A 21,210-nucleotide genomic window follows, 5' to 3' on the forward strand; every position below is an offset into this window, starting at 1 on the left:
TAATTGTAGCAGTCAATTTAAAGCTTTGATTAAAAAAAACAGAAGCATAGCTGAAACTGTGAACCACGTCTCATTTTTCGTTATCTTGACAAAATGATAAATCAATGAATATAAATCTAATTTTAAATGTAAAAGTAGTGCCATTTTTACATATAAAAATGTTAAATTTAGAATCATAAAACCTGTATTTAATTATCTAAAAAACAGCAGGTCAAAAATTGTCAATAGTACTTTACAAACAGTTGTTCAATCCATAACTTTGAAAAGCTTTATCCAACTGACCAGAGCAGGATTTCACATCCAAATGCCAAAGCAGCAGATGCAGGCAAACAACCAAAATTATTAAGTAGTAGGACTACATAACCCAAGAGTGGATTGATGTAGTACTTTATTTAAGCAGTCTGTAAGAAGGAAAATAATGTGCATCCCTATCATATACATTTATGTGTAAAAATACTAAGGATGTACAGTGTACAAAAACATTTCATTGCAGTTTTTCACATCCTTGTGGGTCATATACTTCAGGAAATAAACAGTTAAGTTTTACAGACAGTAATACAGTTCACTAAGGTTCTTAGTCCCTTCTGATAACAATCCTTAACCATATGACTAGATCTTTATGAATTTAATGATCGAACTAGCAAGGTCAAGAACTTTCACAAATCCTACACTACACAGAGGCAAAATTAATGACAAGTTTAAGGATTTAAAATAAATACTTTACATTTTTTTCATGCTCATCTGTAATACACTAGATAGCAGATACAGGAAGTTCTGTTTTAGACAGTACAAATAGTAGCAGCAAAGTGTGTACATTGAGGTGTAGTATATAGACCCTGCAATTATTAATGGACCCCACCTTGTCACCTTGCCAATATACTGTAGTAGTAATGCATGGCCTCAACAAGGAGTGGTAAACCTTGCGATGCTGCAAATTCGGTGAATACATATGTTATAGTCATAAAAGCATTTAGATTCAAAATGCCACAGGAATGTGACAGTAAATGGATTAGTGTTAAAGCAAAGCTATGGAATTTTCACAATCAAACAGGAATAGCCTGTTGTCCAAAGATGGCTGCAGTACAAGAGGGCATACTCAGTCTGGAAAGATTATTACAAACTGAATTCTTGATGATCTAGACTTTTCAAAGTAAACATTTGAAAACCTGTAAACTCAGCAAAGTATACACCTTCTTACCGATAGACAGTTTGTAAAACATAGTACAAAAAATCCAAAACAGGCTAGCACTGTTGTTGGTCGACCACCACCATATTTAAACTTCCAGTAATAACTGTTTACTGATGATGCAACTTATTTGACGCAAACAAACAATAACTACTAAAAATAAATACTACATGTATATTCAATGTGTATAATTCAAAATTAACACAAGGAAAAAAACTGCTAGTCCACAAAAAGTCTATAGGCAAATATTGCAGTTTGCAAACTGAGGCTGGGAGAAACTAATCTAATAAATTTGGTGAAAAGCATAACTCTGAACATTATGCCTATCTACATTCTTCAGCCACCATAAAACATGTACAGGCAGAGGTGCAAAGTATCCATCCATCAATGTTGTAAAAAAACAAAATCAGTGATTGCACTTGATATATCTATAACAAGTCTGTTGGATTGACTATGTCAAGCTATGTTACAATGGGTTGGTACAAACATTAACAACATTGACAGGGATTGTGTTCTGGCAACTGTTCACAAATTCCCACTATTAGCCAGTTATAAATGATACCAACTTCTTTTGTCAGTGATATGTCTAACAAAAACCTTGCATACTGGCCATATGTCACAAACAAATGCTTGCTATGAACAGCAGAAATTAATACAACATAAGGTACATAAATAGCATCAAATGCTTGAATTTAAATTTTCCATAATTGTGAACTTTTGCCTAACATTTTCTTCAGCCCCATTAAAACTGTTCCATTTGGAGCCTGAAATGCATTAATGCTGCATCATGTACAATACATCCTATTAGGACTTCATTTGTTTAAAAATACTCTTTGCAGGACAATTATGTCAAAATAGTAGGAGGTAACAGCTTGAATCTTCAGACTGACATTTAGATTCATGCAGAAAACATTCAACTTGAAATGATTCCTGAAGATGCCCTGACTCTGAAATCAAGTATAGCTCAAACTCTTAAATTGTTCAGGAATGATTTCCAGTGATACACCATGACAACAGCCTAGCAGCAGAAAAACAAATATGGTCCTATTCTCTTCCACTGGCAGAATATGAGAACTGGGGGAAATGTGGTCGCCTTTCATTGTCCATGCAGTCCATACCATCCTCATCATCTATTAAAAAAATATATATTGTCAGGCATTTACTTTAAATAGGCCATGATGCTTAAATTACCTTACAAACCACATCCCACAGTCTTAAAAAGACTTTATTGAAATTAAATTATTTAGGAAAAATCTGCTCTCTTTATAATTGTATAACCCACAGGGAATATTATGCTAACAAACTTCAATTAACAAATATATTTACTAGGTTATTTATGATGATCAACACCAATTATGTTGGGTTGAGAATATACTTACGGAACTATAATATCAGAAATATAAGAAATCAAGCTTTCATTAATGAAAAGTATTTATTACGTTTGCCAATTTACATCCAATTTGCCAAAGCAGTAGGACATTATGTAGATTATTACCGCTAATAAGAAACCTGGCCCATAATTACAATGCAGAGACATTTTTAAAGGTTCTAATAACTGTAACAAAAATAAAAACAGAAGTTGATATATGCAGATTTTTAATTGAAACATTTTAAACCAACTTTCATTTTGCAACATCCGAAATTTAGCATGTTTTCATTTATATCATTCACAATATACAAATTGGAGATTTGCAGCAAAATTGTAATAAGAAATCATCATGCATTAATTGAGGTAGTCTGCATTTTGCATTAAAATTAATTAGATTTTGTACAGCAAATCTTGAATAATTCTTCAAAGAAAGCTGAGGTAATGATAATGATAAAACTTCTTTTGCAAACTCAATATTACTGTATTCAATGTTTGCAATCAAAAGTTTGAATGTTGTCAGTTAAATTACTCTTACAAAGTTATTGTATGAGTTGCATAGTGCTCTTTGCAATGGGAGGGATTACCTGTAAATAAAACATATGATAATATCTGAAGGTAATCTCTCTACTTGCAAAGACAAATGCACATTCAGCCGAGTTTTATCTTTTTCTAAATTCCATTCACTGCAGAAGGTGGACAAATAAATATATTCTGTAACCCTTTTGAAGTCCTTGGGATTACTTCAACCTCATGCAAAGAACCGATAATTATAATAAAAATGGATGTGCTTCCAATGTTGAATTTGAGTAATAATGGTTATCTTGACATCGCTGCACATATATTTTCATTCAGCTGTTGCGTGATGCATAATTTTATTGTACTGAGTCAGCAGGAGGTACAGTTCCTTCTGGTGCAGAAATAGGTTTGCAGAAATTAAATCCAGTGTTTGGAGATACTGCATCAATTTGAAATTTCCTTTCCTCTTTTTTAAACTGCTTTTTCCGACATATTTTGGGAACTAAACAATCAACATCAATACTACAACAAAATAAATTGTCTGTATATTGCCTGACCAAAAATAACAGGAGATGAACGCACAATGTAGAGTCATTAGCATAACACAGATTTATCTTGCTGAGATGAGATGAAAAAAATTCTATCAGCAGATAGAATTCCTGACTAGTAATGGTTTAAAATAAAAATGCCTCCTACAGTACATATTAGATATTGTTTCCTCCTTAACAGTAGCCCCTAAACTATCACTCCTAGGTCCTGTCTCACACTATGAAAATTCTCCTTTCCGCACTATAGGACCAAAACCGAGGACCAACTTAATTATTTTCTACGGTAACCTTACGTCAGTCACCATTCTCAAATGGCTCCTCCACAAATACTTCAATCCCCCTCCTCCTCATTCCCTAGGATTAGGTTAAGCATCGTCACCTACCCAGTTGGACTTTCTCCACACTGCTTTAGAAAACCCTCCAATGCATTTTATGTATTTCACCCCATATAAGCCCCTTGCACTAAGGCAATCCCAATTAATATTAGGAACGTTAAAATCCCCTACTACTTCAACCCTATTGCTTTTACATCCGATCTGTTCAGCTAAATCCTTCTGATTATTGGGGAGGCCTAGAGTATAAAGAAACCTCTCCTTTCTTATCCCCAATTTCTACTTATTTACCCTCATTGACCAATATCTCTATGATACTCTCCCTAAGTACTGCCATTGCTCTCTCCCTGATCAGCAGTGCAATGCACTCTCTTTTGCACCCTGTCCTGCCTGAACCTTCTCTGCCCTAGATCATTGAGGTATCAGTCCTACCCTTTCATCATCCAAATTTCTGTGATTGCAACAATATCATAATCTTATGTGCTGATCCACTCATTTGTCTAAGTATGAGGGTTGCAAATGACATCATTCCATTTATAGAAATGCAGTTAACTAATAGGCCTTTCTCATGCTTTGTTTCCTGATTCTACCTACTCTTGGACTGGACTTGCATGTCCTTATTCAACATGTGAATCAGCCTCTCTTCCTGCTGCACTGTAATTCTGGGTCCCAACCCCTTCCCTCACTAGTAACTAGAAGCACTAATAAACCTACTCTCATGGATATTGCTTCCCCCCCCACCTATGTTTCAGGTGCAACCTGCCCTTCTTGTATAAGTCACACTATAAGTTGCAGAAGAAATCACAATGATCTAAAAACCAGAAGCCCTTCACCAGCTCATCAGCCACTTCTGTGTTATCTTCTTATTTTCATGCTCACCAGCACGTGGCGCAGAAAGTAATCCTGAGAAGACAACCTTGGAGTTCCTGGTTTTCAATTTTCTACCTAAACTCCTAAATTTCCTTTAGAGACCCCATTGCACTTCTTACCCATGCCATTAATACCAATGCAGACCTCAGCCTCTGGCTGCAAATGACATCATTCCAATGTCTAGATGTATCTCGCGTAGGTAGTCCAGACCCAGAAGCATCTGGGTAACAGGGATCTCTGCCCAGTAGGTCATGACTATTATACCAGGTCTGAGGTTTTGATATTTAAATATCTTTTTCCCCTATCTAGCCTTTTTTTTAAATGACTGGTGAGTGCCCAGAATGCATTGCTAGGGTGGTGGTGGTCGAGGCAGGTATGATAGTGGCTTTTAAGAGACTTTTGGATAGGCACATGGATATGCAGGGAATGGAAGGGTATGGATTATGTGTAGACAGATAAGGATTATTCTTGGCATCATATTCAACACTGAATTTGTGGGCCGAAGGCCTGTTTCAGTGCTGCACAGTTCTATGTTTTATATTCTAAATGCAGAGTCATAAGTCACACAGTTTCGGCAACAGGCCCTTCAGCCCAACTCGTTCGTGCAGGCAAAATGTCCTATCCAAGTTAGTCTCATTTGCCCATGCTTGACCCATATCCTTCTAAACCTTTCATATCCATGTACGTCCATGGATTATGTGTAGGCAAATAAGAGTTGGTCTTGGCATCATATTCAGCAGACAATGTGGGCTGTGTAGCCTGTTCCTGTGCTGTACTGTTTTATATTTTATTAAAACAAAGATCTATTAACTTCCAGCTTAAAACCTAAAGCTAAGGCATTCACAAAAAGAGGAATACGAGAACTACTTGGCAACCTAATACCAATATTGCCCATTGGAAAGTACTGCTACACACATTTATGAACCTAGCACTCCCTTACTATGCATTTTTACTTACATTTTTCAGGAGGAGTTATTGTAATAGTCTGAGCAGTGAACTCTTCATCAAAATATCTTGTATCTGTCTCAGATGAAACTTGAGGCTTGAAAGGAGGTAAAAGCTGTAAAAGAGCAAATAATATTGTTTAAAACCAGCAAATACGAATAGCAATTGACTGAGCTAAAAACTATGATATGTAGATAGGTTTAGGTTTATTATTGCCACATGTAAATGTAGATTCAGATAAGTAAATTGTGACATACACCAGGGTACAATGAAGTTCCTTGTTCTCATGAAGCTCAAAGAATAAGCACCATGCACAGTAATGAAATACAACAATAAGTATAATGTGGAAAACTGAAAAATTGAACAAAGATTGTAGTGCAAACAGATGTATGGTTTATGGTTTATTGTTATTATTGTCACATGGACCGAGATAGAGTGAAAAACTGTTTTGCATGCTATCCAAGGAAATTACACAATACATTAATACATCAGGTAGTGCAAAATAGAAAATAAACAGAGTACAGAACATAGTGCAGAACGAGAAAGTGCAGATTAAAATTAAATTCAATGGCTGCAACAAGTTAAGTTGAAAGATCGGGATTCATCCAAAAGTCTGATAACGATAGGGAATAAGCTGTTCTTGGATCTCTTAAAATATGCTTTCAAGCTTTTTTATCTTTATGTTGTCTCCTTTCCTGAGGCAGTGTGAGGTATAGATGGAGTCCACAGGGGTGGGGGAGAAAGGCTGGTTTGTGTGTTGGACTGGGCTTTCACAAGTCTGTAGTTTCATGCGGTTTTGGGCAGAGCAGTTGCTGAATAAAGCTGTGAAGCATCCAGATCAAATGCTTTCTATTGCATATATCTATAGAAATTGATGAGTCATTAGAGATATGTCAAATTTCCTTAGACTTTTGAGGAAGTCTGGAATATGTTCCAAGCAAGTTCCAGAGACGCCAGTGAGTTTGCGGAAGCGGTTACGGACTTCATTGCCACAATAGCCGATACCATCATCCCCACGGTAAGGGTCGGTATCTTTCCTAACCAAAAACCCTGGGTGGACAGGTCTATTCGCATGGCCTTGAATGCTCGCACCGCTGCTTATAACTCTGGCCTGGCATCCGGCAACATGTACGACTACAAGGTAGAGTCCTACCGACTGCGAAGGGCAGTGAAGGAAGCAAAAAGGAGGTACCGGGACAGGATGGAGTCACAGATGAAGCAGCAGGACACCAGGCGCCTTTGGCAGGGGCTACGGACTATAACTAGCTACCGGTCCAGCACCCCCTCAACCGGAAGTGCCGGCTCCTCCTTAGCTGAGCTCTTTTTATGCACGGTTTGAGACGGGTAACACCCCCAGCTCGCCGTCTAAAAACAGCACCGAAGGGGCGCTGGCTAGCGAGGCTGGAGAGGGATCCACCCCCGGGAATGTGCACATATTCTCGATGTCCGAGCATGAGGTGAGGTGGGCTCTGACGCGTGTGAACACGAGGAAAGCTGGTGGCCCAGATGGTATATCTGGGCGAGTGCTAAAGTCTTGTGCTACTCAGCTTGCTCCAGTGCTCACCACAATATTCAACCTCTCCTTGGCCAAGTCCGTGGTCCCTGCATGCTTCAAAAGATCCATCATTGTACCGGTGCCAAAGAATGCCTCTCCAGCGTGTTTAAATGACTACTGACCGGTGGCCCTCACCTCGGTTGTCATGAAATGCTTCGAGAGGCTAATCAAGAAGCACATCTGTGCCCTCCTTCCTCGCAACATGGACCCACTACAGTTCGCATACCGTCCGAACAGGTTCACGGATGATGCGGTCTCCCAGGTTCTGCACACCGCTCTCTCTCATCTGGACAGCTAGGGGGGCTATGTGAGGATGCTGTTCATTGACTTTAGTTCAGCATTCAACACAATAATCCCCAGCAGACTGGTTGAGAAGCTGCTGGAACTGGGGCTTCGCACCCCTCTGTGTGCCTGGGTCCTGGACTTTCTCACCGCCAGGCCCCAAGTGGTCAGGATGGGGGAACACACATCTAGCTCCCTCACCCTGAACATAGGATCACCCCAGGGTTGCGTCCTTAGCCCCCTACTGTATTCCCTGTACACACATGACTGTGGGGCCAGGTTCAGCTCAAACTCCATCATCAAGTTTGCTGATGACACTGTGGTGGTGGGCCGGATCTCCGACAACGATGAGAAGGCCTACCGGGAGGAGGTGGCTGATTTGGCACTCTGGTGTCAGGACAATAGCCTCCTCTTGAATGTCACTAAAACTAAGGAGCTGATTGTGGTCTATAGAAGGGCTAAACATCCAAGGACGTACACGCCACTGGAGATAAATGGGTCTACTGTGGATAGGGTGATCAGTTTTAAATACTTGGGAGTCCACATCACAGAGGATCTGTCATGGGCAACGCACATTGCCGCACTGGTGGCTAAGGCAAAGCAGCGCCTTTACCACCTTAGACAGCTGAGGAAATTCAGAGTGTCTCTGAGGATCCTTCATTGCTTCTACTCTGGGGCTGTAAAGAGCATCCTGTCCGGCAACATTACAGTCTGGTTTGGGAACAGCTCTGCCCAGGACAGGATGGCCCTGCAGAGAGTAGTGCGTTCGGCAGAATGCACCATGGGAACTACACTCGTCCCCCTACAGGACCTATACATCAGGAGGTGCAGATCCAGAGCAAGTAAGAATATGAGGGACCCCTGCCACCCCAGTAACGGACTGTTCCAGATGCTACGGTCAGGCAAACACCTCCGCTGTCACGCTGTGAAAACGGAGAGGATGAGACGGAGTTTCTTCCCACAGGCCATCTGGACTGTCAACTTTTATAACTCCAGAGACTAAATTTTGTCTACACTATATTAACTTTATTAACTTTATTTATATGCTGTAACTGTAATTCTTTTTTGTGCACAATCCGCAAGCATTGCACTTTCATTTCACTGCACATCGTGTATGTGTATGTGACAAATAAACTTGACTTGACTTGACTTGACTTGAAAGTAGTGGATTAGTGTATTTTTCTTAGCTGTAGAGCCAATGTGGTTGGCCCAAGGCAGTTAAGTGAGTTAGATTTACACCTAGAAACGTGAAGCTCTCTACCATCTCCATTCCAGCACCACTGATACAGACTGGGGCTTCTACTCCACCCCACTTCTTGAATTCGATGCTCAGCTTTTTCGTGAAAGGTGTAGTAGGGCAAAAAAACCCTAAAGTGCAATAAGTTAAGAGCAAGAGTACATGGCAGCACTTCCAGAAAGGAGGTATTAAAACAGTGAATGGTTCAGAAGTCTGACTGAAATAGTTGCCTACACAAAACAAAAACAAATGGGGGTGGGGCAAAGCTTGGCAAGTGATAGGCGAATCTTTATCACTTACATTAGAAGATTAGTGGAGTAAGTGACAAAGGCTAGAGGTGAAAAGAAGACAAAACAGTGTCAAATATGGCGAGAAGGTAGGGCTCTGGGGACTGTTGTCGAACAGAAGGATCCAGGAGTGCAGGTACATCTATATACTAAAACTCTCGGTTGTTTGTTTGTTTATTCTTGAACTACAGCCAAAACGGTACACGATAGCACGACAATTTTAGGCCCACCTTACTCATCGTTGAAGGGGGGAGGGTGGGGGGCGGGAGAGGGAGGGAGGGAGGGGGAGAGGGGAGGGGGGGAGTAGGGGAGGAGAAAGTGCTGTACCAATGCAGGAGAGGTTTGGGCCCAACGGATCCACTTGGTCTGGTAGCTCATTTAAAGTGGAACCACAGGTAGATTGAGTAGAGGGATATGGAACAGATGAACCTACGATTGCAGGTACAAAGATCAGGGGATGAGACAGGTTAGGTGGGAAAGGATGAACATCTTCATAGAGACTACTTCCTCTGCAACTCCCTGGCTCACTTATTCCTTCCCACCAAAAAGAGAGCAGGTAGGATCTGAAACATACTGCCTATAGGGATGGAATCAATCAAGGATTTCAAAAAAAGAATTGGATAGGCACAAGAGAAAATAATTTGTAAGGATATGGGATACAAAAAGAAAGTGACAGAATTGGTCTAGTAGGATCTGACACTGCCTCAATCGGTCAAGTGGTCTCTTCCAGCATTGTAACAAATTTTTGAGTTTATTAGAATTTGATAAACACTGTGGATGGAGAGAAATTGATGTGCAGGGAAACTCCAATAATGTGACAGATTTTAGACTACGGTGGTGATGGACTAGCACATATTCTGGACGTTATTCTAATAATAGTCTAAATTCACATTTTTAAAAATCATAATATTATAATAAATTTCCCAGTGAATCCATTAACTTTGAATAGAGCATAGGAACCATGACCCTGTTGAGTTGCACGCAAGAGTTACAAATAAGGGAAAGAGGGTAACTAGAGAGAGAGAATAGGAGTCCTTAGATATCAAAGTGGTGACCTCTGTGTGGAGCCACAGGAGATGGACAAGGTCCTGAATGAATATTTCTCCTCTGCTTTTACAGTGGTGAAGGAATGAAGACTGGGGAATTTGGGACAGTTGATGGCGATGTCTTGAGAACAGTCCTTATTGCAGTCGAGGAGGTGCTGGACATAAGGCATACGAAGGTAGATAAATCTCTTGGACCCGGGCAGATATATAGCCTGGGGGGCTAGAGATAAAATTGCAGGTGTCTTGTTAAGATTTATGAATCATCATTAAGCACAAGTGAGATCCCGGAAAATTGGAGGATAGCTAATGTGCTTCTATTTAAGAAGGGCTGCAAGGAAGAGCCTGGAAATTACAGACCAGTGAGCCTAACATCTGTGGTAGGCAAATTACTTGGATTCATCGCATTCTTTCTGGAGAAACCACTGTTTCTATTGGGAGAAACTGCTATAGTTACAGATTCTTTAACTCTTTTTTCTATTTTTCTAAATCCTTTTTTGATAATGAATGCACTGTGGTGCACATGAGCACATGCCTTCACCACTCTCTCAGGTAGTGCATTCCAAACTCCATACACTTTTGAGGTGGTAAAAAAAGGTTCTTATTTCACCTCTATACTACTTAATTCCGACCTCAAACCTGCTCTCTGGTTCTACCTCCACTGTGGGGAAAACCTTCCTGCTGTCTATCCTATCCATAAGTTTTAAGATTGTTTTGAACAGGGTGAATATTGGACCTTGCAGGAGGTATTAAATTGGAGTAAGGCAAATTACAATGGTATTAGGCAGGAGCTCAGACGGGTACACTGGGGGCAATTGTTTTTTGCATGTCCATACCTTGACATGTGGGAGTCGTTTAAGATCAGTTGATCATAAAGTTCAGGACCAACATGTCTCCTACATTAACGACCAATTTGTTAAGCTATATAATAAACACTACCATTCCCAGTAATACATCATCGATCAAAAGCTTCCAATCACAAAACACTGCACTGCCGTCACTCTCCGTCTCCTGTTAACAATCCAATTTTGGATTAATTTGCCTTGAATCCCATGACCAACCTTTTGGACCAGCCTTCCATGTGGGATTTTGTCAATGCCTTACCGAAGATCATGTAAATCACATCAACTGCACTGGCTTTATCTAAATACTTAGTTACATCTTTGAAAAAGAATCAATTTAGTCAGACAAGGTCTCTCACCAACCAAGCCATGTTAACTATCCATGATTAATCCCTGCTTTCCCAAGTATAGATTGATCCTGTACTTCAGATGTAGAGGCTTGGAAGAGGGCGCAGAAGAAGTTTACCAGAATGCTGCCTGCATTAGAGGGTATTAGGTAGAAGGAGAGGTTGGACAACTCAGATTATTTTCTCTGGAGCATCAGAGGTTGAGAGGAGACCAGATTTCAGTATGAGAGACATAGATCGGGTAGTCAGTCAATCAGAACCTCTTTTCCCCAGAATAGAAATGTCAAAGACTAGAGGGCATAGCTTTAAAGGCATAGGGGGAAGGTTTAAATGAGATGTTTTTTTGTCCCATAGAGAGTGTGGGTGCCTGAAAGGAGCAGTCTGGGTTGCTGGTGGAATCAGATATGACAGTGGCATTCAAAAGAGTGTCAGATAGGGAGAGAAGTGAAACATAAAGCTGGGATATGGATAGCATATGGTTGGAAAGAGAGAGTGTGAGGGGAAAGTGGGGGGAATAAAAGGAAATTGGGAGACTATGGCATGGGAGAGGCATTAGGAAAGAGGACAAAGGAGCAGGATGACTGGGCATGTGGGAGAAAATGGGTTTGTAATGGGGTGGGGGAAGATGGGCAAGGGGTATTACTTGAAATAGGAGAATTCAATGTTCAAACCATTGGGTTATAAGCTAGCCAAGGGGAATATGAACTCTGTTCCTCCAGTTTGCATGTGGCCTCATCCTGGCAATGGAGGAGACCAAAGACAGAAAGTATGGTAATGGGAAGGGGAGTTGAAATGGTTCACAACTGGGAGATTCAACAGCCCTTTGCAGACAGAGCATGTGCTTTGCGAAACAGTCGACACTTGGTCTTGCAATATGAAGGCCACACCATGAGCATGGTGGTAATGGATGAGGTTGGAAGAGGTGTACATGAACCTCTAGCTCATTTGGAAAGAAGTGTGAGAGGAGGTGTAGGGATAGGTGTTACATCTCTACGGTTGCTGGGAAAATGCCTGGGAAGGGGTGGGTTGGGTGGGAAGGAATCAAACTAAGGTGATGCAGAGAGAGTGGTGTCTACATAAAGCAATTGGGATGGAAGGATGTAACTGGTGATGATATCATATTGAAGGTAGTAGAAATGGCAGCAAATTATGTGTCGGATATGGAGGCTGATGGCGTGAAAGGGGAACTCTATCTTTGTTCTGTCTGGGAGGAGGGGGCATGAGAGTAGAACTGTGTGCCACAGAAGAAACAGGAGTGAGAGCTCCATCCACAACAGCAGGGAGGAGCTATGTTTACTGAAGACTGAGTACATCCTGAGAGAAAGCCACCAGGATGTCCTAGAGTGGAAAGCCTCATCTTGCCGTGGACTTGGAGAAATTGAGAATAGGAGATAATGTTCTCTCAAGAGAGAGGATGGCAGGAGGTGTAGTCTAAGTAGCTGCAGGAAGTGGAGGATCTGTAGAAGATGTCAATGGTTGGTTTGTCACCTATGTTGGAGACAGAGAGATTGAGAAAGGGTTAGAGATGTCAGAGATAATCCAAGTGAATTTGAGGGCTGGGTAGAAGTTCGGAGTAAAGTTGATGAAATCAATGAGCTCTGCACAGGTGCAGGAGGTAACTCGATGCAGTCATTGATATAGCAGAAAAAGAGTTGCCGAATGTTGCCAAAGTATGTTTGGAACAAGGAGTGTTCAACGTAACCAACAAAAAGACAGGCTTAGATGGGTCCTAGCGAGTGCTCATGGCAACACTTTGACATGAAGAAAGTGAGAGGAGTCAAAAGCGGAGTTGTTATGGGTGATGGCATGCTTTGCCAGGTAGAGGAAAGTGTTAGTTGAGGATGTGCTGATTGGGTTTCTGTACAAGGAAGTACCAGAGGAATCTGAGGTCTTCCTGATAAGAACTGGAGGTTTAAAGGGACTGGACATCCATGGTAAAGAAGAGGAAATGGGGTCTAAGAATTAGTAGTTGAAGTGGTGAAGAGCAGATGAGGTGTCATAGGAAGGTCGAAGGGACTGGATAAGTGGGGAAAGATAGAACTGAGCTGTTTGGAGGGGTGTGAGCAGGAAGACACAATTGGTCCTCCAGGACATTTTTGCTTGTAGATTTTGGGAAGGATGGAGGAGAGATCGTTGGGGACGATAATATCAGTTATGGTTTGGGAGATGGTAGCCTGGTGTTCGTTAGTGGTGTCATCTGCTTAGATTTGCTGCCTAAACTAAGGCTAGCATATTTTTGGCATTTAAAGTTCAGTTTTATATGTATCAACTACATGGACCAGTTGTGAACCTTCAAAGAATTTCAGTAGTATGTAGATGAAAAAAATCCTACAATCAAAATCCATGTTGAATTCAATTAATATTCCTCTCAATTGACAATATCTTTAAAAAAACAAATTCTAAATGAAAATGCCAGCAATGAGAATCAACCTGAATTAGAGAAATGCCACCCTAAAATGCAAATCAAATAATTATGAAATCACTATGTATTTAAGTCGATTAGAGTTAATGTACACATTAGGAAAATTCAAATTTTTGGTATACAGCTGAAAGGTTTCAAGTTCAACTTAATGTTACCTTTGCTAGAACCAGTGGAGTAATTCACTAAATGCAGAAGGAGGAACATAAATTAACAGTCACAATTTTACCCTGATAAACAATATTCTTTTAAATTTTAAATTCACAAATATTATGACTAGAGTTTTGATTCTTCCCCCAACATTGATTCATATAACCATTATCTGTTTGACCATGAAGAACTATAATAATAACAAATATGAATGAAGTACACAAACCTTCTTGTCATAAACATCTTGCCAGTTGACTCCACTGAAAAAACTGTGCTGCATGATGTCTCGGGCATCTTCTGGACCTCCACCAAGCCTGATGGTAAAAAGAAAATTCAACAGTGCCTATGCCACACAAATCAATTCACCTTGACTTCTAACTAGCTCCATTGTAAGAAATTAAGTATTTGTTGTCACAATAACAATTCCAGGGATGAGTGGGTTAGCATTGAATGCGCGTTTGATAACACTGGGCCTGTACTCGCTGGAGTTTAGAGGATTGAGGGGGAACCTGAAACTTACAGAATAATGAACAGCATAGATAGAGTGGATTTATTCACAAAATGCTGGAGTAACTCAGCAGGTCAGGCAGCATCTCAGGAGAGAAGGAATGGGTGACGTTTCGGATCGAGACCCTTCTTCGTCTCGACCCGAAACATCACCCATTCCTTCTCTCCTGAGATGCTGCCTGACCTGCTGAGTTACTCCAGCATTTTGTGAATAAATCGATTTGTACCAGCATCTGCAGTTATTTTCTTATAGAATGGATGTGAAAAGGATGTTTCCACTGGTGGAAGAGTCTAGGGCCAGAGGTCATAGCCCCAGAATTAAAGGGCGCTCTTTAAGAAAAGAGGTGAGAAGCTTCTTTATTCAGAGGGTGGTGAATCTGTGGAATTCTTTGCCACAGTGGCAAAAAAATATCTACTGTGGCGGCCAAGTCAGTAGATAATTTTAAGGCAGAGTTAGATAGATTCTTGATTAGTATAGGTGTCAGAGGGAGAAGGCAGGAGAATGGGGTGAGGAGGGAAAGATAGATCAGCCATGATTGAATGGCAGAGTACACTTGATGGGCCGAATGGCCTAATTCTACTCCTATTCCTTATGGCCTTATGACTTTAATCTGGGGAACTCGTTGCCACAGAGGGCTGCGGAGGCCAAGTCAGTGGATATTTTTAAGGCAGAGAAAGAAAAATTCTTGATTAGAACGGGTGTCAAGGGTTATGGGGGAAAGCAGAAAAATGTGATTAGGAGGCAGTGATCAAAACTGAGGTGAGAAGAAACTTTTTCACCCAGGGAGTTGTGAATTTGTGGAATTCTCTGCCACAGAGGGCAGTGGAAGCAAAATCACTGGATGGATTTAAGAGAGAGCTAGATAGAGCTCTAGGGGCTAGTGAAATCAAGGGATATGGGGAGAAGGCAGGCACGGGTTATTGATTGTGGATGATCGGCTATGATCACAATGAATGGCGGTGATGGCTCGAAGGGCCGAATGACCTCCTCCTGCACCTATTTTCTATGTTTCTATGTTTCTATGATCAGCCATGATTGAATGGTGGAGTAGGCAATAGACAATAGACAATAGGTGCAGGAGTAGGCCATTCAGCCCTTCGAGCCAGCACCGCCATTCAATGCGATCATGGCTGATCACTCTCAATCAGTACCCCGTTCCTGCCTTCTCCCCATACCCCCTCACTCCGCTATCCTTAAGAGCTCTATCCAGCTCTCTCTTGAAAGCATCCAACGAACTGGCCTCCACTGCCTTCTGAGGCAGAGAATTCCACACCTTCACCACTCTCTGACTGAAAAAGTCCTTCCTCATCTCCGTTGTAAATGGCCTACCCCTTATTCTTAATCTGTGGCCCCTTGTTCTGGACTCCCCCAACATTGGGAACATGTTTCCTGCCTCTAATGTGTCCAATCCCCTAATTATCTTATATGTTTCAATAAGATCCCCCCCCTCATCTTTCTAAATTCCAGTGTATACAAGCCCAATCGCTCCAGCCTTTCAACATACGACAGTCCCGCCATTCCGGGAATTAACCTAGTGAACCTACTCATGTGAACTTGTGTGTGTGAATATTACTGGAATCTATTGTATATTAATAATTCATATTACCTAACAAGACTAAAATTTCAAACTGAACGACAATTTTGTACTAATATCATTTGTCCACTACACTGCAATACTGCCTCTGGAGAGTGAACAATGTCTCATATGTTTTCTATTAATTGCCTCCATGGCCTGCACAATGTTGAGAATAAAGAGAAAATAGCTATTCTCCAACTCGTCACCAGAAGTTCCTCTTCCTTGTTAAATTCCTAAACTGTCTTGTACGGACCTCACCCAAAATAGTACAGAGTGATTAACAGATTGGGATGGACAGGAAGAGAAGAAAGCTTATTACAAGAGTGACAATTTTACATGTATGGTTCTTTAGCAACTATCACAATTGTTCCAAGCCTAGCAGGTATGCATTCTAATTTTTATGTTAATTGTCAGACTCACTTAGAAACAGTAAATATAGCAAGAAATTGCTGCAAGGGCAAAAATTGAGGATATATGGGGCAAGATTTTTAAACCATGTTCCTGGAATGCACTGCCAGGGATGGTGGTGTAAGCAAATACATAGTGGCGTTTAAGTGTCTCTTAAATAGGCACATGAATATGCAGGGAATAGAGGGATATTGTCAGGTGCAGATAAAGAAATTAGTTTAATTTGGCATCATGTTCAGCATAGATATTATGTCTAATGGTCTGTTCCTAAGATGTACTGTTCTATGTGTAGAAAGGAATATTATTATAAATTTTAAACTGCAGATGCTGGTTTATACCGAAGATGAATGCAAAGTGCTGGAGTAACTCAACGGGTCAGGCGGCATCTCTGGACGAAAAGGACGTTTCGGGTCGGAACCCTTCTTTAGACTGAAAGTAGAGGGGAGGTAGAAAAAGGCCAGAATAAATCAGGGTCGACAACAGATGACCAAGGAAGGATGGGGCCTATAATGGCCCATTGGTGGCTGGGAAAGAGGTGATAACGAAGGGATACAAGGATACGGACAGTGGAACAAGTAGGAGGATGAATGTGCGGGGGGAAGGGGGGTTGCATGCGTAGTTTAATGAAAATACCACACAGGTAGGCAGGGTGTTGAAGGCATCTGGCACACTTGCCTTCATAGTTCAGGGTATTGAGGTATTGTGTATAGCTCAATGTTATTGTAGTTCAATGCCATGGTACAGCTGTACAGATTGTTGTTAAGCCCACTTTTGGAGTACTGTGTACAATTGTGATCACCCTACAATTATGTTATTACAAGGATGTTATTAAACTGTTATGCTATGAAAGAGTGCAGTACAAATTCATAAGGACATTACTGGGTCTGGAAGGTTTGAGTTGTTGGTTTATCTTTTTTCCCTGGAGCAAAGGAGACCAAGCAGTGACCTTGGAGATTAATATTGGAGGGCAGAGGTTTAGGGTGAGAAGAGAATTTAAAAGCAGTTGTACAGGGCCTTGGTGAGACCGCACCTGGAGTATTGTGTGCAGTTTTGGTCTCCTAACCTGAGGAAAGACGTTCTTGCCTTAGAGGGAGTACAGAGAAGGTTCACCAGATTAATCCCTGGGATGGCGGGACTTGCATATGAGGAAAGACTGGATAGACTGGGCTTGTACTCGCTGGAATTTAGAAGACTGAGGGGGGATCTTATAGAAACATATAAAATTCTTAAGGGGTTGGAGAGGCTAGATGCGGGAAGATTGTTCCCGATGTTGGGGGAGTCCAGAACCAGGGGTCACAGCTTAAGGATAAGGGGGAAGTCTTTTAGGACCGAGATGAGAAAACATTTCTTCACACAGAGAGTGGTGAGTCTGTGGAATTCTCTGCCACAGAAGGTAGTTGAGGCCAGTTCATTTGCTATATTTAAGAGGGAGTTAGATGTGGCCCTTTTTGCTAAAGGGATCAGGGGGTATGGAGAGAAGGCAGGTACAGGCTACTGAGCTGGATGATCAGCCATGATCATATTGAATGGCGGTGCAGGCTCGAAGGGCCGAATGGCCTACTCCTGCACCTATTTTCTATGTTTCTATTAGGGGCATAGATAAGGTCTTTTTGCAAGGATAAAGGAGTCTAATATTGGAGGGCAGAGGTTTAGGGTGAGAAGAGAATTTAAAAGCAACCTGAGGGGCGACTTCTTCCACACAAAGGGTGGTGCATATATGGAACGAGCTTACATAAGAATTGGTAATGACAAGTACAATTGCAACATTTAAACGACACTTGGAGAGGTACATGGATAAGAAAGATTTGGTGAGATATGGGCCAGGCACAGTCAAGTAGGATGAGCTCAGTTAGGCATGGGCAGATTGGGCTGAAGTTCCTGCTTCCTTGCTCTTTCTGTGTGTAGGTCAATGACGCTACAGATCCCACCTATCCTGGAAGAGATCCCAATGATCCTCCTACAACAGTTCCTTACAGTGAGAAGTATATTTAGATTTTCCACAGAACTCATTGAATTTTTTTTAGACCAAATTTCAAATAAATATACCTGGCAGGAATTTGATGGTTTCAGGACAGCCATCCACTTTACATCTCACTTGATTTTATGGTCAACAAGGTAAGTATTCAACAGTGCTATCTTCCTATTTCTAGTCTCACTTGCACATACCATAGGGAGTAATAGTACATCTATTCATTCCAATTATAATGAAAGGTGTGGGTATAATACATTGGGGTTGGGGTAAGTCAAGTAGTTTTCAACTCTTGGCCATTACATTTTGGATGTTGGATGAATTAAGGTTGGGTTAAACAAAACAAATAGGCCATTTAGTACTTAAGAGATTAATGTAATTATTAATCCAGATCAGGAAATATATTTTGTGATTTCCATGATGTTATATACTCAGAACTGGATATTCCATTGACTATGGGTCAAATGTAGGAAAGTGGTAGTGCAGATGGGGCATCTTGGTTGGCATCGGAAAGTTGTGCCAAAAGGCCTGTATCCATGCTGTATGACTCCATGAATCTATGTAGAGAACCGAATGATAAAAACGTATGGGAATGTTTAAACTATATAAACTCCAATTATAATCGAATTTTATGATGGGACATAGCAAATGGGCGTGATTGAGTCGATATGGCTAAGGTTGTGTCATTGCAGTAATGATGGTTGAGGATAGAGGATGAAAGAGAAGGAAAGAGACACAAGGTAAAAATCTAAATCTAGCAAAGTTTCAGATTAGTAAACAAGATAATATTCAAAATACTGTTGCAATGAAGATTCCACAACACATCGAATTATTAACACAAAATCAACTAGGCAGCATCTGCAACTGTATTGTACTTAAAAACAATAGTATTATGCATCCTTTTCTAATCTAAACTGAATGCCGCTAACAACTGAATGTTTTCATTATTGCATATATTTTCTAATTTGTTGATGCAGAAATTTCAATTATGAAATGGGAGATAACTACTAAAGAAATTAAGGGCAACTGAAATTCTAAAGCACAGTAAAGCACACTTCACTCATTATAATGTGTACTAATGTAAGGAAAGGTATTAAACTAAGGTAAGGAAATTAGAGGCCAGTTTGTTTGACTTCTGTGGTTGGTAAAATTTGAGAGGCTGTTTTAAAGGATAAGGTTTTGACGTACTAGGAAGCACATAAAATAGGCCTAAGTCAGCATGGTTTTGTTAAGGAGGTAACAAGTAGGAATGATACAGGAGATTCAGTGGATGTTGTTTGCTTGGATTTTCAGAATGCCTTTAATAAGGTGTCACACGTGAGGCTGCTAAACAAGATAGGAGTCTATGGTATTAGAGGCAAGGTACTATCATGGATAGAACATTGACTGACTGGCAGAAAGCAAAGAGTGGGAATAAAGGTAGCCTTTTTCGGTTGGCTGCCGGTGACTAATGCCGTTCTGCAGAGGTCGGTGTTGGGTCCACTACTTTTCACATTATATGTTAATGAGGGGATTGATGGCTTTGGGGCCAAGTTTGAGGGCAATACGAAAATAGGTGGGGGGGGAGGGCAGGTGGTGTTGAGAAATGCAGAATTACTTGAACGGGTTGGGAGAGTGGGCAAAGAAGTGGCAAATGCAATACAGCATAGCAAAGTGTATGGTCGTGCACATTGTTGAAAGGAATAAAGGCATAGAATACTTTCTAAATGGGGAGAGGATTCAGAAATCGGAGTTGCAAAGGGAATTGGGAGATCTGGTGCAGGATTCACAAAAGGTTAATTTGCAGGTTGAGTCAGCGGTAAGAAAGGCAAAATGCAATGCTTGCGTTCATTTTCAGGTGACTAGAATATAAAAGCAAGGATGTAACACTGAGGCCCTATCAGGCACTGGTGAAGACACATTTGGAATATTGTGAGCCTTTTTAGGCCCAATATCTGAATGGGCTGGTTTTGGAGATGGTCAAGAGGAGGTTTATGAGATTGATCTTGGGGATGATTGGGTTACATACGAGGAGTGTTTGAAGGCCTTGGCCTGTAATTGCTGAGGTTTAGAAAGATAAGGGGGGGGGGGGGTATCTTGGGATAATGAAAGATCTAGATATCGTGGACACAGAAAGGATGTTTGCAGTAATGGGAGAGTCTAGAACCAGAGGGCACAGACTCAGAATTAAAAGGACATACTTTCAAAACGAAGAGGAGGATGAATTTCTTTAGCCAGAGGGTGGTGAATATGTTCAATTTGTTATCACAGACAGCTGTGGAGGCAAAGACATTGGGTATTTTTAAGGTGGAGATTGATTAGGATGGGCCTCAAAGGTTACAGGGAGAAGGCAGGAGTATGGGGCTGAGAGGTAAAAATAGATCAGTCATGACTGAATGATGAGTAGACTCAATGAGCTGAATGGCCCAATTCTGCTCCTATGTCTTATGAACTTATGGTCTAAGATATGTGAATATATAAAGCAATGCACCATCTATTATTTGATTGGTACATCCAAGGTAATGAGGTCCAAAGTTAGATGGTGTCTAAATGCTTTCAGCAGATCAAGCTAAATACAAGTCAAAGCAATTTTCCTTTTAACTTTTTTTGGTGCTTTCAATACCAACTTGATGGGTAGAGACAATTTTTAAAGTTTAAATATTCCCACTGACAGATTCACTTGAACTTGTGAACTTGTAATTATATATTTGTTTTTAAAGAACAGATACCAACCATAGCAATGGAATGACAATGTGCATTTCATGGAATAATATTCCTGCCTTTATTAAAAATAGCATATTAACTAACTTACCACATTTAAAGCAACATGACATGCAATAAT

General features: G+C 40.8%; 1 protein-coding gene across 3 annotated transcripts in view; it reads right to left on the reverse strand.

The window, feature by feature from the left end:
* Positions 1 to 339: 339 nt before the first annotated feature.
* akt3a (v-akt murine thymoma viral oncogene homolog 3a) overlaps positions 340 to 21,210 on the reverse strand; it is a 321,945-nt gene continuing 301,074 nt past the window's right edge. For all 3 annotated transcript variants that reach the window (XM_078405356.1, XM_078405355.1, XM_078405357.1), the window contains 3 exons: positions 14,155 to 14,242; positions 5,779 to 5,881; positions 340 to 2,316 (listed from right to left, as the gene is read on the reverse strand). In XM_078405356.1, coding sequence (XP_078261482.1) covers positions 2,231 to 2,316; positions 5,779 to 5,881; positions 14,155 to 14,242 — 277 coding nt within the window. In that variant the 3' untranslated portion in view covers positions 340 to 2,230. The remainder of the gene's footprint in view (positions 2,317 to 5,778; positions 5,882 to 14,154; positions 14,243 to 21,210) is intronic.

The sequence above is a fragment of the Rhinoraja longicauda genome, chromosome 9 (genome assembly GCF_053455715.1).
Source record: "Rhinoraja longicauda isolate Sanriku21f chromosome 9, sRhiLon1.1, whole genome shotgun sequence".
In the NCBI taxonomy this organism is placed as follows: domain Eukaryota; kingdom Metazoa; phylum Chordata; class Chondrichthyes; order Rajiformes; family Arhynchobatidae; genus Rhinoraja; species Rhinoraja longicauda.